This window comes from Cebus imitator, unplaced genomic scaffold (genome assembly GCF_001604975.1).
Source record: "Cebus imitator isolate Cc_AM_T3 unplaced genomic scaffold, Cebus_imitator-1.0 Scaffold89, whole genome shotgun sequence".
Taxonomy (NCBI): Eukaryota; Metazoa; Chordata; class Mammalia; order Primates; family Cebidae; genus Cebus; species Cebus imitator.
In genome coordinates, this window is record NW_016107404.1 from 4655029 (window position 1) to 4677486 (window position 22458).

General features: G+C 34.3%; 1 protein-coding gene across 1 annotated transcript in view; it reads right to left on the bottom strand.

Annotated features, from left to right (window-relative positions):
* The window catches only part of SPAG16 (sperm associated antigen 16), a 1101632-nt gene that overhangs the window by 1063365 nt on the left and 15809 nt on the right, over positions 1 to 22458 (bottom strand). The window contains exons 4-5 of the mRNA XM_017534985.2: positions 11661 to 11779; positions 3951 to 4088 (exon numbers count right to left, since the gene is read on the bottom strand). Of these exons, the coding sequence (XP_017390474.2) occupies positions 3951 to 4088; positions 11661 to 11779 (257 nt within the window). The remainder of the gene's footprint in view (positions 1 to 3950; positions 4089 to 11660; positions 11780 to 22458) is intronic.

Sequence of the window (22458 nt, forward strand, 5' to 3'; positions counted from 1 at the left end):
CTAGCATCCCAGCGCGGTGGTTCTCAGTGCAGAGTATACAGGACTGGGTGCCCTTTTAGCTGACAGTTTGGCGCTCTGGGAAGACAGAGTCGCCCATTGAGTTGATTGAAAAGGGGACTGAAGCCGGGAGCCAGACCAGGAGATTCCCAGGCAGAGAAGCACCACGAATCTCAACACCACTGTTTCAGCCTGCGCAGTCACCTCACGAGAAACTGCATAGATCCCGGCACCTTTTCGGCGGGCGACTGGGGCACCTGGGATAGAATCGACCGTTCAATTAGGAAAAGAAAAAAAGGGGGCTCCGAGGTGGGGAGCCAGGTGATCGGGCTCAGCAGGTCCCAACCCCACAAAAAAACAGCAATTGGAAACGCTGACAGTTGAGAGTTTCACAGCAAGCACAGTTGAACCTGGGAAGGTCCAGCTCTGTGAGGAAGGGGCGTCCACCAAAGGAAAACAAAGAAACAGAAATAACATCACCACCAACAAGCTGATGTCCATTCAGAGACCCAATCTGAAAGTCAGCAATTACAAAGACAACAGGTGGATAAATCCACAAAGATGGGAAGAAACCAGTGCAAAAAGGCTGAAAACATCCGAAACCAGAATGCTTCTCCTCCTTCAGGGCATCGCAGCTCCTCATCAGCAAGGGAACAAGGCCTGATGGACACTCATTAGTGTCCATGAATTGTCAGGATCAGGCTTCAGAAGGTGGCTAATAAGAAACTTCTGTGAGCTAAAAGAACACGTTCTAACCCAATGCAAAGACACTAAAAACCTTGAAAAAAGGTTTGACGAAATGCTAATGACAATCGACAATTTAGAAAGGAAAAAGTGAATTAACTGAGCTGAAAAACACAATACAAGAACTTTGCGAAGTATGCACAAGTTTTAACAGTCGAATTTATCAAGCAGAAGAAAGAATATCAGAGGTCGAAGACCAACTTAATGAAATGAAACGAGAAAACAAGATTAGAGAAGAGTAAAAAGGAATGAGCAAAGTCTCCAAGAAATATGGGACTATGTGAAAAGACCTAATCTATGTTTGATAGGTGTACCTGAATGTGACGAAGAGAATGAATCCAAGTTGGAAAATATTCTTCAGGATCTTATTCAAGAAAACTTTCCCAACCTAGCAAAGCAGGACAATATTCAACTCCAGGTAATATAGAGAACACCACAAAGATATTCCTCAAGAAGAGCAACCCCAAGGCACATAATTGTCAGATTCACCAGGGTTGAAATGAAGGAGAAAATGCTAAGCGCAGCCAGAGAGAAAGGTCAGGTTACCCACAAAGGGAAGCCTATCAGACTCACAGCAGATCTCTCAGCAGAAACTCTACAAGCCAGAAGACAGTGGATGCCAATATTCAACATTCTTAGAGAAAAGAACTTTCAACCCAGAATTTCATATCCAGCCAAACTAAGCTTCATAACTGAAGGAATAAAATTTTTTGTGAATAAGCTAGTACTCAGAGATTTCATCACCACCAGGCCAGCTTCACAAGAGCTTCTGAAAGAAGCACCATAGATAGAAAGGAACAACCACTATCAGCCATTCCAAAAATATTCCAAAAGGTAAAGAGCATCAATATAATGAAGAATCTACATCAACTAATGGGCAACAGCCAGCTAGCATCAAATGGCAGTATTAAACTCACATATATTATTATTAATCCTAAATTTAAATCGACTAAATGCCCCAATCAAAAGACACAAACAGGCAAATTGGATAAAAAGCCAAAACCCATCGGTATGCTGTATCCCGACCCATCTCACATGCAAGGATACACAAAGACTCAAAACAAAGGGATGGAGGAAGATTTACCAACCAAATGGAGAGCAAAAAATAAAATAAAATAAAAAGCAGGAGTAGCAATTCTCGCCTCTGATAAAATAGACTTTAAAGCAACAAAGATCAAAAGAGGCAAAGAAGGACATTACATAATGGTAAAAGAATCAATGCAACAAGAAAAGCTAATGAACCTAACTATATATGCACCCAATACAGGAGCACCCAGATACATAAGGCAAGTTCTTAATGACTTATAAAGAGACTTAGACTCCCACACAACAATAGTGGGAGAATTTAACATCACATTGTCAATATTAGACAGATCAGCGAGACAGAAAATTAACAAGGATATCCAGGACTTGAACTCAGATCTGGAACAAATAAACTTAATAAACATTTATAGAACTCTCCACCCCAAATCCACAAAACATACATTCTTATCAGTACCACATCACACCTACTCTAAAAGTGACTACATAATTGGAAGTAAACCACTCCTCAGTAATTCCATAGCATTTCACAGGTTTAAAGAAAATATTGGTTGGCTGCTTGTTTGTTATTTTCCTCCCTTATTCCTTCCTGTCTCCATTGTTAAGCACAATTATTCACATAAAAGATGTTTTCAATACCCATTTTTAGACTATATTCTAGCCTGGGCAATAAAGCAAGACTACTGTTCTCTCTATTTCTCTTTCATTCTTTTTTCTTTCTTTCTCGCTTTCTTTTTTTCTTTTTCAAAAAAAAAAAACAAGTTACTCATCAATACGTATTAATATATATGCACTGAGGAAAGTTAAGGCTGCTATTCAACAAAGTGGTATGTGGCTGGCGCTGGGTGGTGAAATTATGGATAGCTAATATTTACGTTTTTTAATTTTTTATTTTTATAGATTTAAGGGTAAAAGTACAGTTGTTTTACATGGATATATTGCATAGTGGTGAAGTCTGAGCTACTGGTGTACCCATCACCCAGATGGTGGACATTTTACCCATACCGTAATTTCCTCCCACTCTCCCACCTTTTGGAGTCTCCAGTATCCATTTTTCCATTCTATATGTCCATATGTACTCATTGTTTAGCTTCTACTTATAAATGAAAATATATAGTTTTTGACTTTCTGTTTCTGAGTCATTTCACAAAGGATGATGTCCTCGAGTTGCTGCAAAAGGCCTGATTTCATTCATTTTTACAGCTGAATAATACTCCGTTGTAAATAAATGCCACATTTTTTATCCTACCATCTGCTGATGGACACTTAGGTTGATTCCATGACTCTGTTATTATCAACAGTGCTGCAATAAACATATGAGTGTGGGTGTTATTTTTATACAACTGGGTAGATCCCTAGTAGTGGAATTGCTGGACTGAAGTCAAAACCACAATGAGATATCATCTTACACCAGTCAAAACAGCTATTATTAAAAAGTTAAAAGTAACAGATGTTGGCAAGAATATGGAGATAAGAGAACACTCATATATAGTTAGTCACAATGTAAATTGGTTTAACCTGTATGGAAAACAGTATAGAGAACTCTATTTTTTTAATAAACTTATTTTTAGAGCAGTTTTAAGTTCACAGCAAAACTGATTAGAAGGTACAAAGATGTCCCATACACCTCCTACTCCCACACATGCACAGCCTTCCCCATTATCAATATCCCCCACCAGAGAGGTACATTTGTTAACAACTGATGAACTTATATATCATTTGGGTGATCCAAAGTCCACAGTTTATATTACTCCTTTTGGAGAATTTTCAAATACTGAAATTCCTCAAATAGGAATAAACTAGCACTTTCCTCTTGGCTTTCTATAATTTTATTATTATTTCAGAAATTAGCTTATCTTTAAAGGAGAAAATGTTATAAACCATGAAAAGACTACCAAATACCTAAGGAAGTAATTGTTATATAATAAATTTACCATCTCCTAAACAACTCCTTGTATTCCCCTCTTGTTGGTAAGTTACAATTGTGATAGTTCTGATCATCTGTTTAATTAATTTGCTAGTGAAGCCTCTCAAATTCTTTACAACTAAACAAAAATTCAGTTTTCCAAAATTAAAGCTCTGGTATATTATATATATATCAGCTTCACTCAACTCTTTCATTTAATCCAAAAGAAAAAGAAGACAATGTCATTTAAAATATAACATACTCAGCTGCTTGTTTGTAGTGCTTCAAGTCTTTCTTTAAATTTTTGTTTTCATTTTCCAAAAGCATAATCTGGGTGTAGACATCTGGAACATTCCCAACAGTTCTAAGTTCAGTTACTCCTTTTTGTATTAACTCATACCTAGGATAAAATCAAACAAAAGGCTTTATGCCATTTCCTTCTGCCAAATTAGCTTAATTTATGTACAATTCAAAAATTTAAGTCTCAGGAAATGTTATAGTAATTAGTTGCAGTGTTACATTTACAAGTTAAAATGTCCAACGTTCACAGCATATTTTAGAATAAAATATGAATACACTTCTAGGTGCTAATACCAGCATGGTGTATAAAATATAATAAGTGAACATCTCCTATCTTCCAGGCATTGGGCTAGACAATAGCAAAGTTGACAAAAGTCCCTATATCATGGAGTTCGCATTCTAGTGGGGAGGGTGACAAGTTCTATGAAGTTAAATAAGCTGGCTAAAAGACATAGAGTGACGAGAGTGCTTGTCCTATTTTACAGAGGGCGAGCATGAATGACAAACATGACTGACAAACTGATATCTGAACAGAGATCTAAAGAAAATGAGGGTCTGTGCTATGCAGATATCTGGGAAAAAGCAGCTGGGGCAGATGGAAAAGTAAATGCAATGTCCCTGAAACAAAGAAGTATTGGGCAACTACAAGAAATAGCAAACAGCCAGGGTATCTGGATTGCCTGGAACCAACGCCAACTAAGTGACCTAGGAGAGTGGTGAAAGGTGAGTCAGGAAAACAGTAAGGAGCCACAGTGAGGAAAGCAATTTTACTCTGAATCAGAAGTAAACCCTTGGAAGGTTCTGAGACAAGTGACACTGACCAGACTTATGTTTTAAAGGGATTAGTCTAGCAAGCATAGAATAAGAGACCAGTTAGCAGGCTATCGCAACAGTCAAGGGGACAGAGCATAGTGGCTTGAAGAAAGTTGGTAGCAGTACAGGTTATGAGAAGTCAGTATGTTGTAGACATGCTGTAAAAGTGGGGCCAGGAGGATTTGCTGACGGATCAGCTGTCAGGTGTTGGTGAATGAGAGAAGTCAGGCTCGACTCCAGGGTTTTCGGCTGAGCAACAGATAGCCATTTGTTTACTAAATGGGGACAAATGAGGGAGCAACTGGGTGGTTGGAGTAATTAAGGGATTGTTTCCATTCATGTTAAATGCAACATGTCTAGCATTCAAGCGAAGATAAACATTGAGTATTCATGTTCAAAGTTCAGGAAGAAAGTCAGAGTGGGCAATTTAAATGTGGTAATAAACATTGTAGATACTATTTAAAGTCTTGAGACTGGAAGAGACCAGATAGGCAGTGAGAAATGAAAGTAAAGAAATTAATCCTAGGACTGAGCCATAAACAGTCCATTGCTTCCAGGTTGAGGGGAAAAGAAAACACTACCAAAAGAGACTAAGCAGAGAGGCCAGTGAAGTAGTCAGAGAATCTGAGGGTTCTGTGCCCAGGGCCCCAATGAAGAAAATGTTAAGACCTGGAACCAACCCAAATGCCCATCAATGACAGGCTGGACAAGGAAAATGTGGCATGTGTACACCATGGAATATTATGCAGCCATAAAAAAATGATGAGTTTGTGTCCTTTGTAGGGACATGGATGAATCTGGAAACCATCATTCTCAGCAAACTGACACAAGAGCAGAAAATCAAACACCGCATGTTCTCACTCATAGGTGGGTGTTGAACAATGAGAACACATGGACACAGGGAGGGGAGCATCACACACTGGGGTCTGTTTGGGGGAGGCCAAGGGAGGGACAGCAGGGGGCTGGGGGGACAGGGAGGGATAACATGAGCAGAAATGGCAGATGTGGGTGACGGGGGGATGGAGGCAGCAAACCACATTGCCATGTGTGTACCTACGCAACAATCCTTCATGATCTGCACATGTACCCCGGAACCTAAAGTACAATTAAAAAAAAAATCCTCAGCTGTAACTGAAATAAAATTTTTTTAAAAAAGGAAGAAATGAACAACAGTGACAAATGCTGCCAGGAATCTAAAAAGATTCCTGAGAATCAATCAATGAAGTTCGCACTGTGAAAGTCACAAAAAAAGAAAAAAAAAGGTTCAGTAGAGTCATGGGGATAAAAGCCAAACTGAGACTAGGTCTGAGAGACTAGGAAATGAGGAAGTGGCCAACAAACTTTTTTCAAGGAGATATGCTCTAAAGCAGAACATAGGGAATCAAGATGAACTTACAAGATATGAAATGTAGGGTGGTTCTTCTCTTCCTTTTTAAAAATGTGAGATATTATTATACAACTGTATGATTATGGGAATTACCCAGCAAAGAGGGAAAAAACTGACAATGGAGGTAAAAGAGGTACAATTACAAAAGCAATATCCTTAAGTCAGTGAGAGGAGCTGGCATCAAGCAGACAAAATGAGGGCTGGCCTCAGATAACAACTTGCATAGTCTAGAGTCTGTGACAGAAGAGAAGAATACCTGAGGCCAGAGGCAGTGGAGTGGTAAAAAGGGAGGTGGGAGTGATGGAACTTCTACTCTCTCAGTGAAATAAGAAGCAACGACAGAGAATCAATTATAGATTGTAAATAATTACAATTTTAATCACTGTGTATGGTAATCAATAAAGTTAAAAAAATTGAGCACAGAAAAATATTTCAAGTAATAAAGTTATTAATAAATCCCTACAAAGTTTATTCTAGATAAGCTAAATATTAGACCTAAAAATTATAAATTATCAGTAGTTTCATATCATAAATCATAACTTTAATAATGTTACATATTAATAAAGTCATATATTTTGTGTTATATACTTTATCTGATTTTTTTAAAAAAAGAGCAAGAGGACCCCCCCATAGAATATCCTGAAGGTTAAGGTAACTAAATTAATATTCCATTATATTTGTCACAATTTATAAAACAGGAAACAGGTAACAACTGAATCATAAATTCAGTATAAAACCTGTACTTGGAATTTGATTTATACTTATATCAGAAAAGAAGACATAGGGATTGACTGAAGTATTAGACTATAAGCTTTTTCTGACCATAAAATTGGTTTTCAGCAACTTGCTTTAGTGAATGTGGAAAATACACTGGAGAAATTTTCTATGAGGAAAAAAGTGATTTAATAGTTTTTTTTCTAAATTGAATACTATAAATAAAATAATATGTGGTAAAAGAAGGACAAATCCAAATACAACATTTATTATATATCTTAGGACATTCAAAAATTACTTATCAAGTAAATGTTATAAAATATGAAAGATGACTTTAGGCTATTAGATAATAATATAAGTAATTAGGAATCTTAATGCACAAACTCCAGAAGTATGCTTCTCAATAAAATCTGAATTCTCCAATATAATATTTTTGGGGTTTGCTTCAGTTTATATGTATCTCTTGTTTTATTTTAAGAAAGACCCTGACTTTTTACGTCTTCCTTCTTTTTCACTCACTCTTAAAATAAGACTCAAAGTGTTCAGGTGGGAAAAAAGATTGCCATTAACTATTAGAAATTTAAAATACAATTTGCTCTCAATGAAATTGTCAATAAAATTATCACTAATAAAATTCCATTAATGCTCTTAATATTTACCAGGAGAGCCATAAACTACTTAGAATTATGTAGAAATGGAGAAGATGCATGAATTTCAGGAAGAAAGTGCATAGAAATTGCATAAAATTTTGTCTACATACAAAAAGCATAGGAAAGCCATAAACTACTTAGAATTATGTAGAAATGGAGAAGATGTATGAATTTCAGGAAGAAAGTGCATAGAAATTGCATAAAATTTTGTCTACATACAAAAAGCATTTAAGACCCACTGCCATAAATGATGAATATTATGACAGAATTCCAGTAAACATACAAATGGTGTCAGAGGAATAAGGATTATTTTTCCTCATGATGGCACCCAAGGCATAGGATGTAAAAGACAGGGGAAAGGTTACCCAAATTACAATCTCCTTATAAGAAGCATATAATGAAAAGTTTTCCTCCAGGTTTTCAAAAAGATTTAGGCAAATATATTACCAACATAGACAAAATTATTTTAATTACTGTACAAATTAAGGATGTTAGAATCCCCAGCACTATCATAACTATCATTGTAGAAGGAGACAGTCCCTCTCAGGAAAAATATAGCATAGTTGAAGTGTTTATTACCGGCCCCATGATTCCTCAAACTAATACAGAAAATAGGCACATATTTGGATTCTAAATTAATATTTTCTTAAGTTCTTTTAGTATCCAGCCAAGCCAAAAGGCACCTTTATTAATTTTTTCCAAGATTTTCTTGTATAATTGTACAATATAGCCCTGTGGTTAGGATACTGATCTTTAAGATCAGTATGTCCTAGGTTGATTTTACCTCTTACTGGCTATGACTTGCTGACACTCACTGAGGAGATTTCCTAATCTTCCTATCCCCTTTCCTCATCAGTAAAATAGAAATACGACTGTGGCTACCTGCTACAGTTGTTGAGAGAAGTAAATGAAATAATGCATGATAATATATACTATATCAATAAAAATGATACAAAGTAAATTTCTGAGTGATAAGCCTAAGGTTTCACTTTCTTAATATTTTTAAATCCCTCATATTTAATAAATACAGTATTAATTTTATTTTTAAAATTTACCTACAAGACTGCTTTCTTAATATCATAGTACATAAATCTGTGCAGATGTATTTGCAGCAGTCAAATTTATCATAATGTAACATAGCAAAAATTATCTTTTGCTAACTTTTATGTTATGTAGAAGAGTCACTACATAAGTTAAACATATGTGTTTAACTTAATAATGATTGGGGAAACAATATTCTTCTGGCACATATAACTAGAAGCCAAGTCCTCATTAATTGAAGAAACAGCAATAAGATTAAATGACAAAGGAACAAGTATTTGTGTAGTGTTCATTGGACGTCATTAATGTATACGCAACACCACATATACTTCCTGTACATTCTGGGCAACGTAAGGGCTATATCAAGTGTAATTTTAATCCTAGGTTCTGGTTTTAAAAACTTAATCATCCCCAGAAAGTTGTAACTGCACTGCTCACATCTAACTGATTAAATGTTATGCCAAATTTTATTGTGTAAAAGCTGCAACGTTTCTTTCTTACAAATTAACAAAATATATCCTTAATTTACAATTTCTTCCATTATTACAATGAAGTTAAATTAGTAATTAAATGTTATAAATACTTGCGCTATTACTTTTGATGGCATTTTCATTACCACCCTACCTTTAGTGAAATGGTGGGAATAGGCCAAACTGGAGAGAACCAAGTGTTTAATAGGAAGTAAAAAGGTGAAGAAAGAAAAAAAAATTTAAACTCTGTTTTCAAAACATTGGCTGGAAAGGGAAAAAGGGTTTTAAAGAAAAAGTGGTAGTAAGAGGCAAAAAAGAGTACAAATGTATCTTTAGGGTGAGTAGTTCTGACAGTGTTAATAGGGGAACAATCCAATGTAGGACGACAGATGGATATGAGTACCAGCATTGGATTACTATATTTACTCCATTTGAATTTCTTCTTTGATTTTTCCCCCTGAGAAATTACCATTGTCCATAGACAATTCTAAAACAGACATAAAGATAGTACTGAAATATTGAGTAAAACTGCAATGTAAACTTTTTAGTGATTTATGGAACAAATTCCTACTATATTCTGGCAACTCTTTTCTGTAAAGGGTCAGAAAACAACTATTTTAGAATTTGCAAAACTATCTTTATAGGCCATATCATCCCTGTTGTGACTGATTAACTTTGCTTTTATAGAGTGAAAGCAGCCATATACAATACCTAAAGAAAGGTCACATCCGTGATCCAGTAAGATTTTATTTAAAAAAACAGGAGGCAGGCTACATTTGGCCCAAGGGTCTTAGTTTTCTAATCCTGGATTTAAAGGATCTATTGTATTTTCTGCTTAAAGAGTGTAAGAACCTAAGTCAAATTTTACCACCCAGCGTTTTGTTTGTTTGCTTATTTTAGCAAACTAACAAAGGAAAATCCATGTTTGGTCATGTTTTGAAAGATTAAGTGAATTCATAGCAATGATCTATTCTAAGCGTTTTTTTCCTGTGGTAAAAATGATAAAAATAATGTATTTAATATTGCTATAATTTTACTATGTAGAATAGGTAAAGTTTTCTAATCAAGATAAAAAATGTTACATATGAAATAAGGTATTCGATACAAAGTAATCTCATTGCAAACTGGCAGCTAGGGATAAGAATAAAATTACTTGAACCACAATATTCTAAACTCATAAACAGATACTTTATACAAATTTTTTGGTATGACTGGTATGCTTTGTTTGGGAGGATTTTAAATCCTAATACTAATCTTAGTTTTCTTAAATTTCATTTCATCGGGATTGCTAAATCTAAAAGGAAAATATAAAATAATTACCAAATTGTTCAGAGTATGCTTGGATCCAGATTACTATAAGAAAATCATTTTACACTTTGGACTGGTCTAATATGTAAGCATCACAGGGCCTAACCACATTGTTGAAAGACAGAAAGTTAAGTGAATCATATTAATCCTAGCACTGTAAATTAATCATCTACCTACTTTTACAAAAAAATATATTTTCTAGTACATTTGTAATTATTATATTTCTTAGGAATACTTTTATTAAAAAAAGTTTAATGATTCACACAATTTCCTAATTTAAAAGCAGCACTATTATTTTTCTACCACTGAACTTACTGTTTTCTTAGACTACATTAATGAAAAATAATAATCCTCATAAAATTTATTAACATTAGATGTGCAGTTTAAAATAAAGAAACTGATTGCTCTTATGTGCATGTTCTCAGAAGATGAGAACCCAAAAAAACAAAAAATAAATAAAAAATTATACCATAGCTGGATGGTAAAAATCACAAATTATCCATATATTATAAATTTATTTAAAATTAAGATTTAGTCCTAATTACAAGCATCTTTAGATATCATATTAATCCCCCTTTCTAGAATATGCAAAAGCTATTAAAGTTCAAATATATTTTCATACCTAATCATTTAACAAATTTATTTAAACCATGTCAGGAAACTGAAAATATGCCTGGTGACATTATTATTGTAACAAAGGAATAAAAGTACACCTGCTGATTTATATAACTAGTTATTAAAATTTTCAATTATAACAAGAAAATCTTGTGTTTAAGTGATATTCAAAATACAATTACACTTACTTCTAAATGAAGAATATTTATAGAAAAATAATCAGCTATGTAAGTAGAAAAAGGCAAGCCATTACACTATAAATAAAACAATTAAGTAAAGCAGTACTGTTAGTATAATATCTAAATATAGAAAATAATACTCTCAATAATTATTCAAAAATATGAGCAAATATTTTCATATCTTTGTGTTTTATAACTCCAGGAGATATTCAATTTTCTTGATTTTTTGAGAATTACTTAAATTCAAATATTTGGGAAAAATGTTTAATAAAAATTTCTTTGCAACTGCTATTCTAATAGTGTTAGTGTGCGTGCGTGAGTGTGTGTGTGTGTGTGTGTGTGTGTGTGTGTGTGTGGTGGTTTCAGGGCTGGAGATGGAAAAGTTTCTAGTCATTTTCATAAGCTGAGTCATTTCAAAGTCTCCTAAGACAGTTAAAAGCATACATGTTAAATGTTAGAATTTCTAGAGAACTATTTATCCACATAATTGTTTACCATTCAGACTGAAAGCAATCAAGAGTTCTGGTCATTCCCATTTTCATCAGGAAATTGCAGAGAAAGTCTTCTATTACTTCAGGTACTGCATGCTTTGAAGGAAGAACTGTTTTCCGTTCCTGAAATTTAAATGTGCATTTATTTATTTTGAAAACATCAAAGCATTATTTAATGGTACAGATAAGCCTTTGACTCATTCATTCATCCCTTCATTTTTTTTTCCAACATTTGTTGACTATTAAATGCCAGGATCCATTAATATTTTTATTACTGGGGATAAAGCAGACAAAAGCAAACAAATCTCTGGATGGAGACAGAATATGAATAACTAAATAAAAAACATACACTACAACAATTTGAACTAAATGCCTTGTTGGTACTAAGTGCCTGGAGTGGGGAGAAAGTAGACGATTAAAGATAGAACCAGGTGCAGGACAAGTATTTATGCGAACCTGGGTTGCTACATATTTAGGATGATGAAGATGTCATTGATAAAAATGTTGTCTGAGTATAAATCTAAACAAAGAGATAGAGAGTCTTATGTTCCAGATTCTAGCTGCATCAGCAAGTGCAAAGGCCCTGAAACAAGACTGTGATTGGATTTTCTAAAGGATAATAAGAAGGTAGGTTTGCCCTTTCAATAGCACAGAGAACAATAACCAAAAAAAAAGGAAAAAGAATGCGTGGAATTTTTAATACTTTTAATTATTACTTAAAAAGAAATACAATAATTTTAGTACCATGATTTTTAGAAACACTATGGAACAAATATTTAGTGACAAAAAGAGCTTATACTGCTATTCCATATGGAAATAAATAAGTCTATCAACTGGATCGGGGTCAACTAACAGTTCTTATAAATAAAGTTTGTTAGAGCACAGCATGCCCATTTGTTTACATATTATGTATGGATGCTTTTACACTACATGAGACAGTTGACTAGTTGTCACATATTCCTTATGGCCCTCAAAACCTAAAGTGCGAATTGAGTAATCCCTAATCCAAAAATTCAAAATCTGAAATGCTCTAGTAGCCAAAAATTTTGAAGCACCAACATGACACCACAGGTAAAAAATTCCACATGTAAGTACTTAACACAAACTTTGTTTCATATACAAAATTATTTAAAATATTGTATAAAATCAACTTCAGGCTATGTGTATGAGATATATACAAAACATAATGAATTTCATGTTTATAACTGGGTCGCAGCCCCAAGATATCTTAGTGTATATGTGAAACTAAATAATCCAAACCTAAAGCTTTTGGAACTTTATACTTGTTAAAGCTTTAGAGGAATGGGAATATGTGGCCTGAGCCATGCAGCATGCAGCTGTAACTTCCGCTTCTTTGAATATGGATTAAATATCTTCTTCATTATTGCCCTATAAATGATTAGGAAAGATGGAATACCACCAGAGATAAGACTCCTTTAGAACAATGCCCTTCCTTGCAGAATGTTAAAGCAATCTTCCTTGGAATGTACCAAGCTGTAAATCAACCAAATCATTACAAACTATGTAATGACCTTGTATGGAAAATGCTGTAACCCTGTTAACTTCTGTTTCTGTCTACATAAGTTAAAACTTAACTTCCCCACTTTGGAATGCTCACTCATTCTTTTGGAGACTGTGTTTCCCAGGTGGGTATCCTCACTTGAATAACACTAAATATTTTCCAAATGTCATTATCATTGATATGTATTTGCGATATTCCAACATCTGACAAAAAAAAATCCAAAATCTGAAACACTCTAGTCCCAAGCATTTTGGATAAAAGAAACTCAAATTGTATAAACTATTTTGACAGAACATCTTAGCAGGTCTAAAGCTGGAAAAATGAAGATATTTCTGCAAGTAATAAATGAAATTGGGATAGCCATAAAAACTATCATATCATGCAAGTCAGTGTACAAAATAAATCAAATAATGGGTAGTTTCTCAAAAGTAGCAAGGAATGGGGAATACTAGTTCTATTTAGTGGAATGAAATGTAGACCAGTAAAAATAAAATTAAAAAAATAAAAGAATCTGTCTCAAGTGCTTTCACTTCTTCGCATTGGCAAGAAGTCACTAATTTGTTTGATGACATTCGAATAAGCAGATTTATTCTCACCTACAGAAATTCAGCAGCAAATTTTCCTTTTGCCTTCTCTGTCCCAAGCTGGTAATGGTTATATAACAAGTTACACAGAATGCACAGAATGTTTACATAGAAATCCAGAGGAAAGAGGATCTTTGCCGTCTCAAACAATTCTTTCCAAAGTGCTATACATAATTCAACACTGATGTTTATTAGTAATAGCTGCTATGACATTCACAATAGTGGTAAGTTGAGGCAAATTTTGGCAAACTTTGAAAATACAGTCAAAGAAAGAAAAAGGGTAAAACACAATGAAACGTGTATGAGATCTAAAAAAACAGCCTCAAAAGGGAAAATCTAAGAGTTATTGGTCTTAAAGAGGACCTAGAGGCAGGGAGGGAGTAAGAGAGAGAGAGGTAAAAAGGAGCTAGAGAAAGACATAGGTGTAGAAAGTTTATTTAAAGGGATAACATCAGAGAATATACCAACCTAGCAAAAGATATCAGTATTCAAGGGCAGGAATATTATAGAACACCAAGCACATTTAACCCAAAGAAGACTACCTCAAAGCACTTAATACTCAGATTCCAAAAAGTCATGAACAAAGAAAGGATTCTAAAAGCAGCAAGAAACAACATATATATCTCCAATACATCTGGCAGCAGACTTTTCAGTGGAAACCTTACAGGCTAGGAGACAATGGTAAGGCATGTTTAAAGTTATAAAGGGAAAAACTTGTATCCTAAAATAGTCTAACCAGTGAAATTATCCTTCAAACCTCAAAAATCCATGAAGGCAAAATAAAGATTCTCCCAGACAAACAAAAGCTAAGGGGTTCCCTCAACACCAGACCTGTCCTACAAGAAACGCTAAAGGGAGTTCTTCAGTCTGCAAGAAAAGAATGTTAATGAGCAAGAAGAAAGCATCTGGAGGTACAAAGCTCACTGGTAATAGTAAGTACACAAGCACAGAACATTGTAACACAGTAATGGTGGTATGTAGACTACTCATACTTTGATAGAAAGACTAAAAAAGAGCTGATCAAAAATAGTAAGTACAACAACTTCAAAATATAGACCGTGTAATAAGATATAAATTTAAACAATAAAACTTTTAAAGGTAAAAGGATTAAGTTAAAGTGGAGAGATTTCAGTAGTTTTCTCTTTCCTTTTTTTATTTGTTTATGCAATCAATGTTAGTTGTCATTAGCTTAAAATAATGAGTTATCAAATAGTATTTGCAAGCCTCATGGGAATCTCAAATCAAAAAACATACAACAGATACACAAAACATAAAAAGCAAGAAATTGAATCGTACCACCAATCACCCTCACTAAATGGAAGACAGTAATTAAGAAGAAAGAGAAGACCACAAAACAACCAGAAAACAAATAACAACATGGCAGGTGCTTTCACCTTAGTTATCAATAGTAACACTGAATATAAATGGACTAAAACCACCTCCAATAAAAAGATATAGAGTGACTGAATGGATGAAAAATTAAGACTCAATGATCTGTTTCCTACAAGAAACACACTGTACCTCTAAAAACATACATCAACTGAAAATAAAGGAATGGAAAAGATATTCCAGGCAAATGAAAACCAAAAAAGAGCAGGAGTAGCTATACTTATATTAGATAAAAGAGATTTCAGACAAAAACTATAAAAAGAGACAAGAATGTCATTATATAATGATAAAGGGGTCAATTCAGCAAGAAATTACAAAAGTTGTACACAACAGTGAAGCATCCAAATATATAAAGCAAATACTATTAGAGCTAAAGACAAAGACAGACCTCAATACAATAATATTTGGAAACTTGAAGACCCCACTTTTGGCACTGGACATATCATAAAGATAGAAAATCATCAGATTCATCAGACTTAATATCTGCACTATAGACCAAATAAACCAAATAGCTATATCACAGAACATTTCTTCCAGTGGCTGCAGAATGCACATTCTTCTACTTACCACATGTATTACTCTCAAGAATAGACTATCTATCTCTATCCTTGAGATGTATATGGCCTGGCATATTGGGCCAAAAAACAAATCTTAAAAAATAAAACCCTGAAATTATGTCAAGTATTTATTCAGACTACAATAAAATAAAGTTAAACACCAGTAACAGAAGGAGTTTTGGAAACTATACAAATGCATGGAAATTAAACAATATGCTGATGAATAAGAAAAGCAAAGAGGAAATTGAAAAATTTCTTGAAACAAATGATGATGGAAACACAACATACTAAAACCAATGAAATATAGTGAAAGCAATACTAACAGGGAATTTTTTAGGTATAAGTGCCTGCATCAATAATAAAGAGAAATTTTAAATAAATTACCTAATGATCCTTTTTTTTAATTGCATTTTAGGTTTTGGGGTACATGTGAAAAACATGCAAGATTGTTGCATAGGTACACACGTGGCAGTGTGATTTGCTGCCTTCCTCCCTTTCACCTATATCTGGCATTTCTCCCCATGCTATCTCTCCCCACCTCCCCACCCCCCGCTGTCCCTCCCATATTTCCCCCCAACTGACCCCAGTGTGTAGTGCTCCCCTCCCTGTGTCCATGTGTTCTCATTGTTCAACACCCACCTATGAGTGAGAACATGTGGTGTTTGATTTTCTGCTCTTGTGTCAGTTTGCTGAGAATGATGGTTTCCAGGTTCATCCATGTCCCTACAAAGGACACGAATTCATCATTTTTGATGGCTGCATAATATTCCATGGTGTATATGTGCCACATTTTCCCTGTCCAGTCTATCATCGATGGGTATTTGGGTTGGTTTCAGGTCTTTGCTATTGTAAACAATGCTGCAATGAACATTCGTGTGCATGTGTCCTTATAGTAGAACAATTTATAATCCTTTGGATATATATCCAGTAATGGGATTGCTGGGTCAAATGGAATTTCTATTTCTAGGTCCTTGAGGAATCGCCACACTGTCTTCTACAATGGTTGAACTAATTTAGACTCCCACCAACTTCCTGACACCTTACACTAAAATTAACTCCAGATGGATTAAATACTTAAACATAAGACCTAACACCATAAAAACCCTAGAAGAAAATCTAGGCAAAACCATTCAAGACATAGGCGTAGGCAAGGACTTCATGACCAAAACACCAAAAGCATTGGCAACAAAAGCCAAAATAGACAAATGGGATCTATTCAAACTCCACAGCTTCTGCATGGCAAAAGAAACAGTCATTAGAATGAATCGGCAACCAACAGAATGGGAAAAAATTTTTGCAGTTTACCCATCTGACAAAGGGCTGATATCCAGAATTTACAAAGAACTAAAACAGATTCACAAGAAAAAAACAAGCCCATTCAAAAGTGGGCAAAGGATATGAAAAGGCGCTTTACAAAAGAAGACATACATGAGGCCAACAAACATATGAAAAAATGCTCATCATCACTGATCATTAGAGAAATGCAAATCAAAACTACATTCAGATACCATCTCATGCCAGTTAGAATGGCGATCATTAAAATATCTGGAGACAACAGATGCTGGAGAGGATGTGTAGATATAGGAACACTTTTACACTAATGATTCATTTTAAAGAACTAGCAAAGCAGGAGCAAACCAAACCTAGTAAGTAGAAGAAAAATAATAAACATTAGAGCAGAAATAAATGAAATTAAAATGAACAATATAAAAGATTAATAAAACAAAAACTTGGTTTTTCGAAAAGATTAAAAAATTGACAAAATGTTAGCCGGAAAAAAAAAATATTTAAAGAGTAGACTCAAGTAAATACAATTAAGAGGAAAAAGGGGACATCAATACCAAAGAAATGTAAAAGGATCATTAGAGGTTACAATGAGCAACTACATGGTAGTAAATAGGAAAGTCTAGCAGAAATGGAAAAATTCCTGGACACACACAACCTACCAAGACTGTAACATGAAGAAATCCAAAAGCCAAACAGACCAATAACAAGTAACGAGCTAGAGGCCATCATAAAAGGCTCCCAGCAAAGTAAAGCCCAGGACACAATGGCTTCACTGCTGAAATGTACCAAACATTTAAAAGAGAACTAATTCCAATCCTACTCAAACTATTCTTAAAAATGGAAGAAAAAGGAATACTTCAAAACTCATTCTATGAGGCCAGTATTATCCTGATATCAAGGCCAGACAAAGACATATGAAAACAAGAAAACTGCAGGCCAATATTCCTGATGAACATAGATGCAAAAATCTTCAACACCATGTTAGCCAATTTAATTCAACAACACATTTAAAAGGTCATTCATCATGACCAAGTGGGATTCATCCTTGGAAAACAAGGATGGTTCAACTTATGCAAATCTATCAATGTGAGACATCACAGCAAAAGAATAAAGATCAAAAATCATATTATCCTTCCCACTGATGCTGAAAAAAGCATTTGATAAAATTCAACATCCCTTCATGATAGAAACCCTCAAAAAATATGGGTATAGAAGAAACATACCTCAATGCAATAAAAGCCATATATGACAGACCTATACATACTATCTTACTGAATGGGGAAAACCTGAAAGCCTTTCCTCCAAGATCTGAAACACAGCAAGGATGCCCATTGTCACCACTATTATTCAACATATTATTGGAAGTCCTAGGTAACGCAATCTGACAAGAGAAGGAAATAACGGGCATCCAAATCAGAAAGGAAGAAGTCAAATTATCCTTGTTTGCAGATGCTATAATCTTATACTTGAAAAAACCTAAAGTATTCACCAAAAAACAATTAGGACTAATAAATTCAGTAAAGCTACTGAATATGAAATCAACATACAAAAATCAGTAGTATTGCCATATGCCAACAGTTAACAATCTGATAAACCAATCAAGAAAGCAATCACATTTACAAATAGCTACAAATAAAAACCTAGGAATTAACTTAACCAATGAAGTGAGATATCTCTACAATGAGAGCTAGAAAATACCAATGAGAGAAATGAAAAAAAGAAACAACAAAATGAAAAGATATTTCATGTTCATCAATTAGAGGGATCAATATTACTAAAAATGTCAATACTATCCAAAGCAATTTATAAATTCAATGGACTATCCATCAAAATACCAATGAGATTTTTCATGAAAATAGAAAAATAATCCTAAAATTAATGTCGAATCAAAACAGACTCACATTAGCCAAAGCTATCCTGAACAACGAAAAAACCAGATGAATCACATTACATGACTTCAAATGACACTACAGAGCTACAGTAAACAAAACAGTACGGTACTGTTATAAAAACAGATATATAGACCAACAGAACAGAATACAGAACACAGAAACAAATCCATACATATACAGTAAACTCATTTTTGATAAATGTGTCAAGAACATACATCAGGGGAAAAGATAGTGTCTTCAATAAATGGTGCTGGGAAAACTGGATATCCATATCCAGAAGAATCAAACTAGACTCCTATCCCTTGCCATATACAAAATCAAATCAAAATGAACTAAAGACTTAAATGTAAACCTTCAAACCAAGAACCTTCTAAGAGAAAACTCCCAAAAGAAACTCTCCAGGACATTGCTCTACAGAAAAATTTCTTGACTAACACTGCACAAAACAACAGACATTATGGGGTCACACCAAGTTAAAAAGTTTTGCACAGCAAAGGACACAATCAACAATGTGAAGGGACTACCCATAGAATGGGAGAAATATGTTTAAACTATCCATCCAAAAAGGGATTAATAATCAGCATATATAAGGAGCTCAAACAACTGTAAAGAAAAAAAAAAACCCTAATTTTAAAACTGGCAAAAGATCAGAATAGACATTTCTCAAAAGAAGACATACAAATGGCAAAGTTATATAAAAAGGTGCTCAACATCATTGATCATTAGCAAAACGCCAATGAAAATTACAGTGAGCTATCATCTCACCCCAATTAAAATGGCTTTTATCTAAAAGATAGCCAATAACGAATGCTGGCAAGGATGTGGAGAAAAAATAATCCTTGTACGCTGTTAGTGGAAATGTAAATTAGTACAACCACTATAGAGAACAACTTGGACATTCCTCAAACAAAATAAAAATAGAGTTACAGCTAGTGCTCGACTTACAACCATGATTGGTTCTGACAGACCGGTCATAACACGATTTGGTAGTAAGTTGAGTAGGCTATATGCACGCGGAGATGGTAGCACTGCCGGAAGCTGGTCTGCACTGTCGTACGCCCAGCTGGGCAACGTTGGCGCTGCCAGACGCGGAGCAGTTGTGGCTAGCGATTGTGGTTGTAAAGTCGAATGGTCGTAAGTTGCATAGGTCGTAAGTCGATCAATACCTGTATTTAATATGATTCAGCAATCTTACTGCCAAGAATATGCTCAAAAAAAGGAAATAAGTATATCAAAAAATCTCTGCACTTTTGTGTTTATCGCAGCACTATTCACAATAGCCAAGATTTGGAGGCAACCAAAGTACCCATCAACAGGGGAGTGCAGAAAGGAAATGTGGTACATATACATAATGGAGTAGCATTCAGACATCAGAAAGAATAAGATCCTGTCATTTACAACATGGATGGGCCTGGACATCATTGTGTAAGTGAAATAAGTCAGGCACAGAAAGACAAACTTCACACATTCTCACCTATTTGTGGGAGCTAGTAAGTAAAACAATTGAACTGATGGAGACAGAGAGTAGAACAATAGTAACCAGAGGCTGGGGAGGTGAGAGGGAACAGTTAATAGGTACAAAAATATAGTTAGAATGAATAAGATCTACTATGTGATAGCACAACCGAGTGACTATATTCAAGAATAATTTATAGTATATTTTTAAATTAATAAGAGAGTATAATTGGATTATTTGTAACATAAAGGTAGCTGCTTGAGGTGATACAACCCCATTTACCCTGATGTGATTATACACTGTATGCCTGTATCAAAATATCACATGTGCCCTATAAAATATATATACCTAATATGTACCCTCAAAAATTAAAAATTAAAAAAAAGGACTACTCTAAGATTATTAAAAAGGTATTATATAAGAAGTGCAGGATGCTATATCAAATGTCATGGGAGATACCAAAGTAGCAGAGTACAATATACCTGCTTTCAAGTCTTTGCAGTGTGCTGGTTACTAGCACAGGAGATTATATGTCATTGTAAGGTGAGGGCAAAATATAGTTGGAAGTGAACATTCATTATACAATAATAAATGCTACCTTGGCTTTTTTGGTCAATAAATTTGAAAATGATATTTTAGGCTGAGATAGGTAATTGTCGGAAGAAACTGAGAAAACAGGAAAAGGAAGACAGAGAGACTGCAGGAGGGTGTATCTATTCTCATATCTGAAGATATTTATGGGCTGCTTACAGGATATTTGTTTTATGTACAGTTGCAACGCACCAGCAGACTCCTGCCCCTTCAAATAAGTGTTTACATTCTATGTCTTCCTGAATGCGTATCATGTACACACCTTGAAGCACTGACACAGAAAGGAAACACAACCATCTTAAACTGCTATGGTTCTTATTTATACTGTAAATTAAAATGTATAAGCTTGTTAATATACTTATACCTCAATTTATAGTTTTTCTGCATTTATACAAAACACACACACAGACACCCCTCCAAGCTCTAATGTGATCATGAGTATCTCTTTTATCTTCATGTATGATATTTATTCAACATATAATTGGTGAACATCTTCCATGTACCAGGTACCATGAAAGGTCTGAGAATTCTGTCTTAAGGAATTGAAAGGCTCACTTAAAAAAACAAAACATTACAATACAGAAGCTTTTGTGTTATAAATTTAGATTGCAAAACTCTACTCATGTATTCACAGATATCATACATGCAACAGTTATGTACACTTATGAAATATAAGTTGCAATCTTATCTCTATTATACATTACATACAACTTTCATTATGGCTTTTAACTAAATTATGAGGTGAAAGAAAGAAAAAGAAAGAAAGAAAAGAAAAATTTTCATCCTAGACTACATTTTGGTATATTAACATAATAGCAAGATAACTTTTTTATATTAATTCTTAATAAATATAAGTGAAAATTTCTGAGAATAGAATTCTATAAAATGTCTCAAACTTTATGTTCCCACAACACTTCTATAATATTAAAAATTATTGAGGACTCCAGACAGCACTTATTGCTCTGAATTATACCTATCAAGAGTTATATGTTAGATATTACATTTTTAAATATTCATTTATTTACTTTAAAATAATTATAATAAAACTTCTGCACAGATAACATAGATGGAATTTTTTTTAATAAACACTAACTACATTTTCCAAAACAGAAAAAGAACTAGTTAGAAGAGTGTCACTGTTACACATTCTCACAAATCTTTTTAATGTCCAGAGGAACAGCAAGATCCCCATATTTGTTTCTGTATTCGACCTGTTGTGATATGTTGCCTTGGTTGAGCTGTATAAAGAGAATCCTCCAGCAGGTGTTTAGTTGGAAAATTAAAGACAACATAAACTCCCTAAAAGGGGTCTTGAAGACCCCCAAAAGACCTCCACAATACTTTGATAATTATTGATACATATGCTAAAGAACATTGTCACTTGGGTCAGTCATCATTTAGTCTTCTCCAAAAATACTTAAATATTCCAAAGAAATTCCATAAATTCTGCTTACATTCTCAGAGGATGAGAAGGAGGAGGAAAAGGAGAAAGAAGAGGAGAAGAGGTAGTAGGAGGAGGGAAAG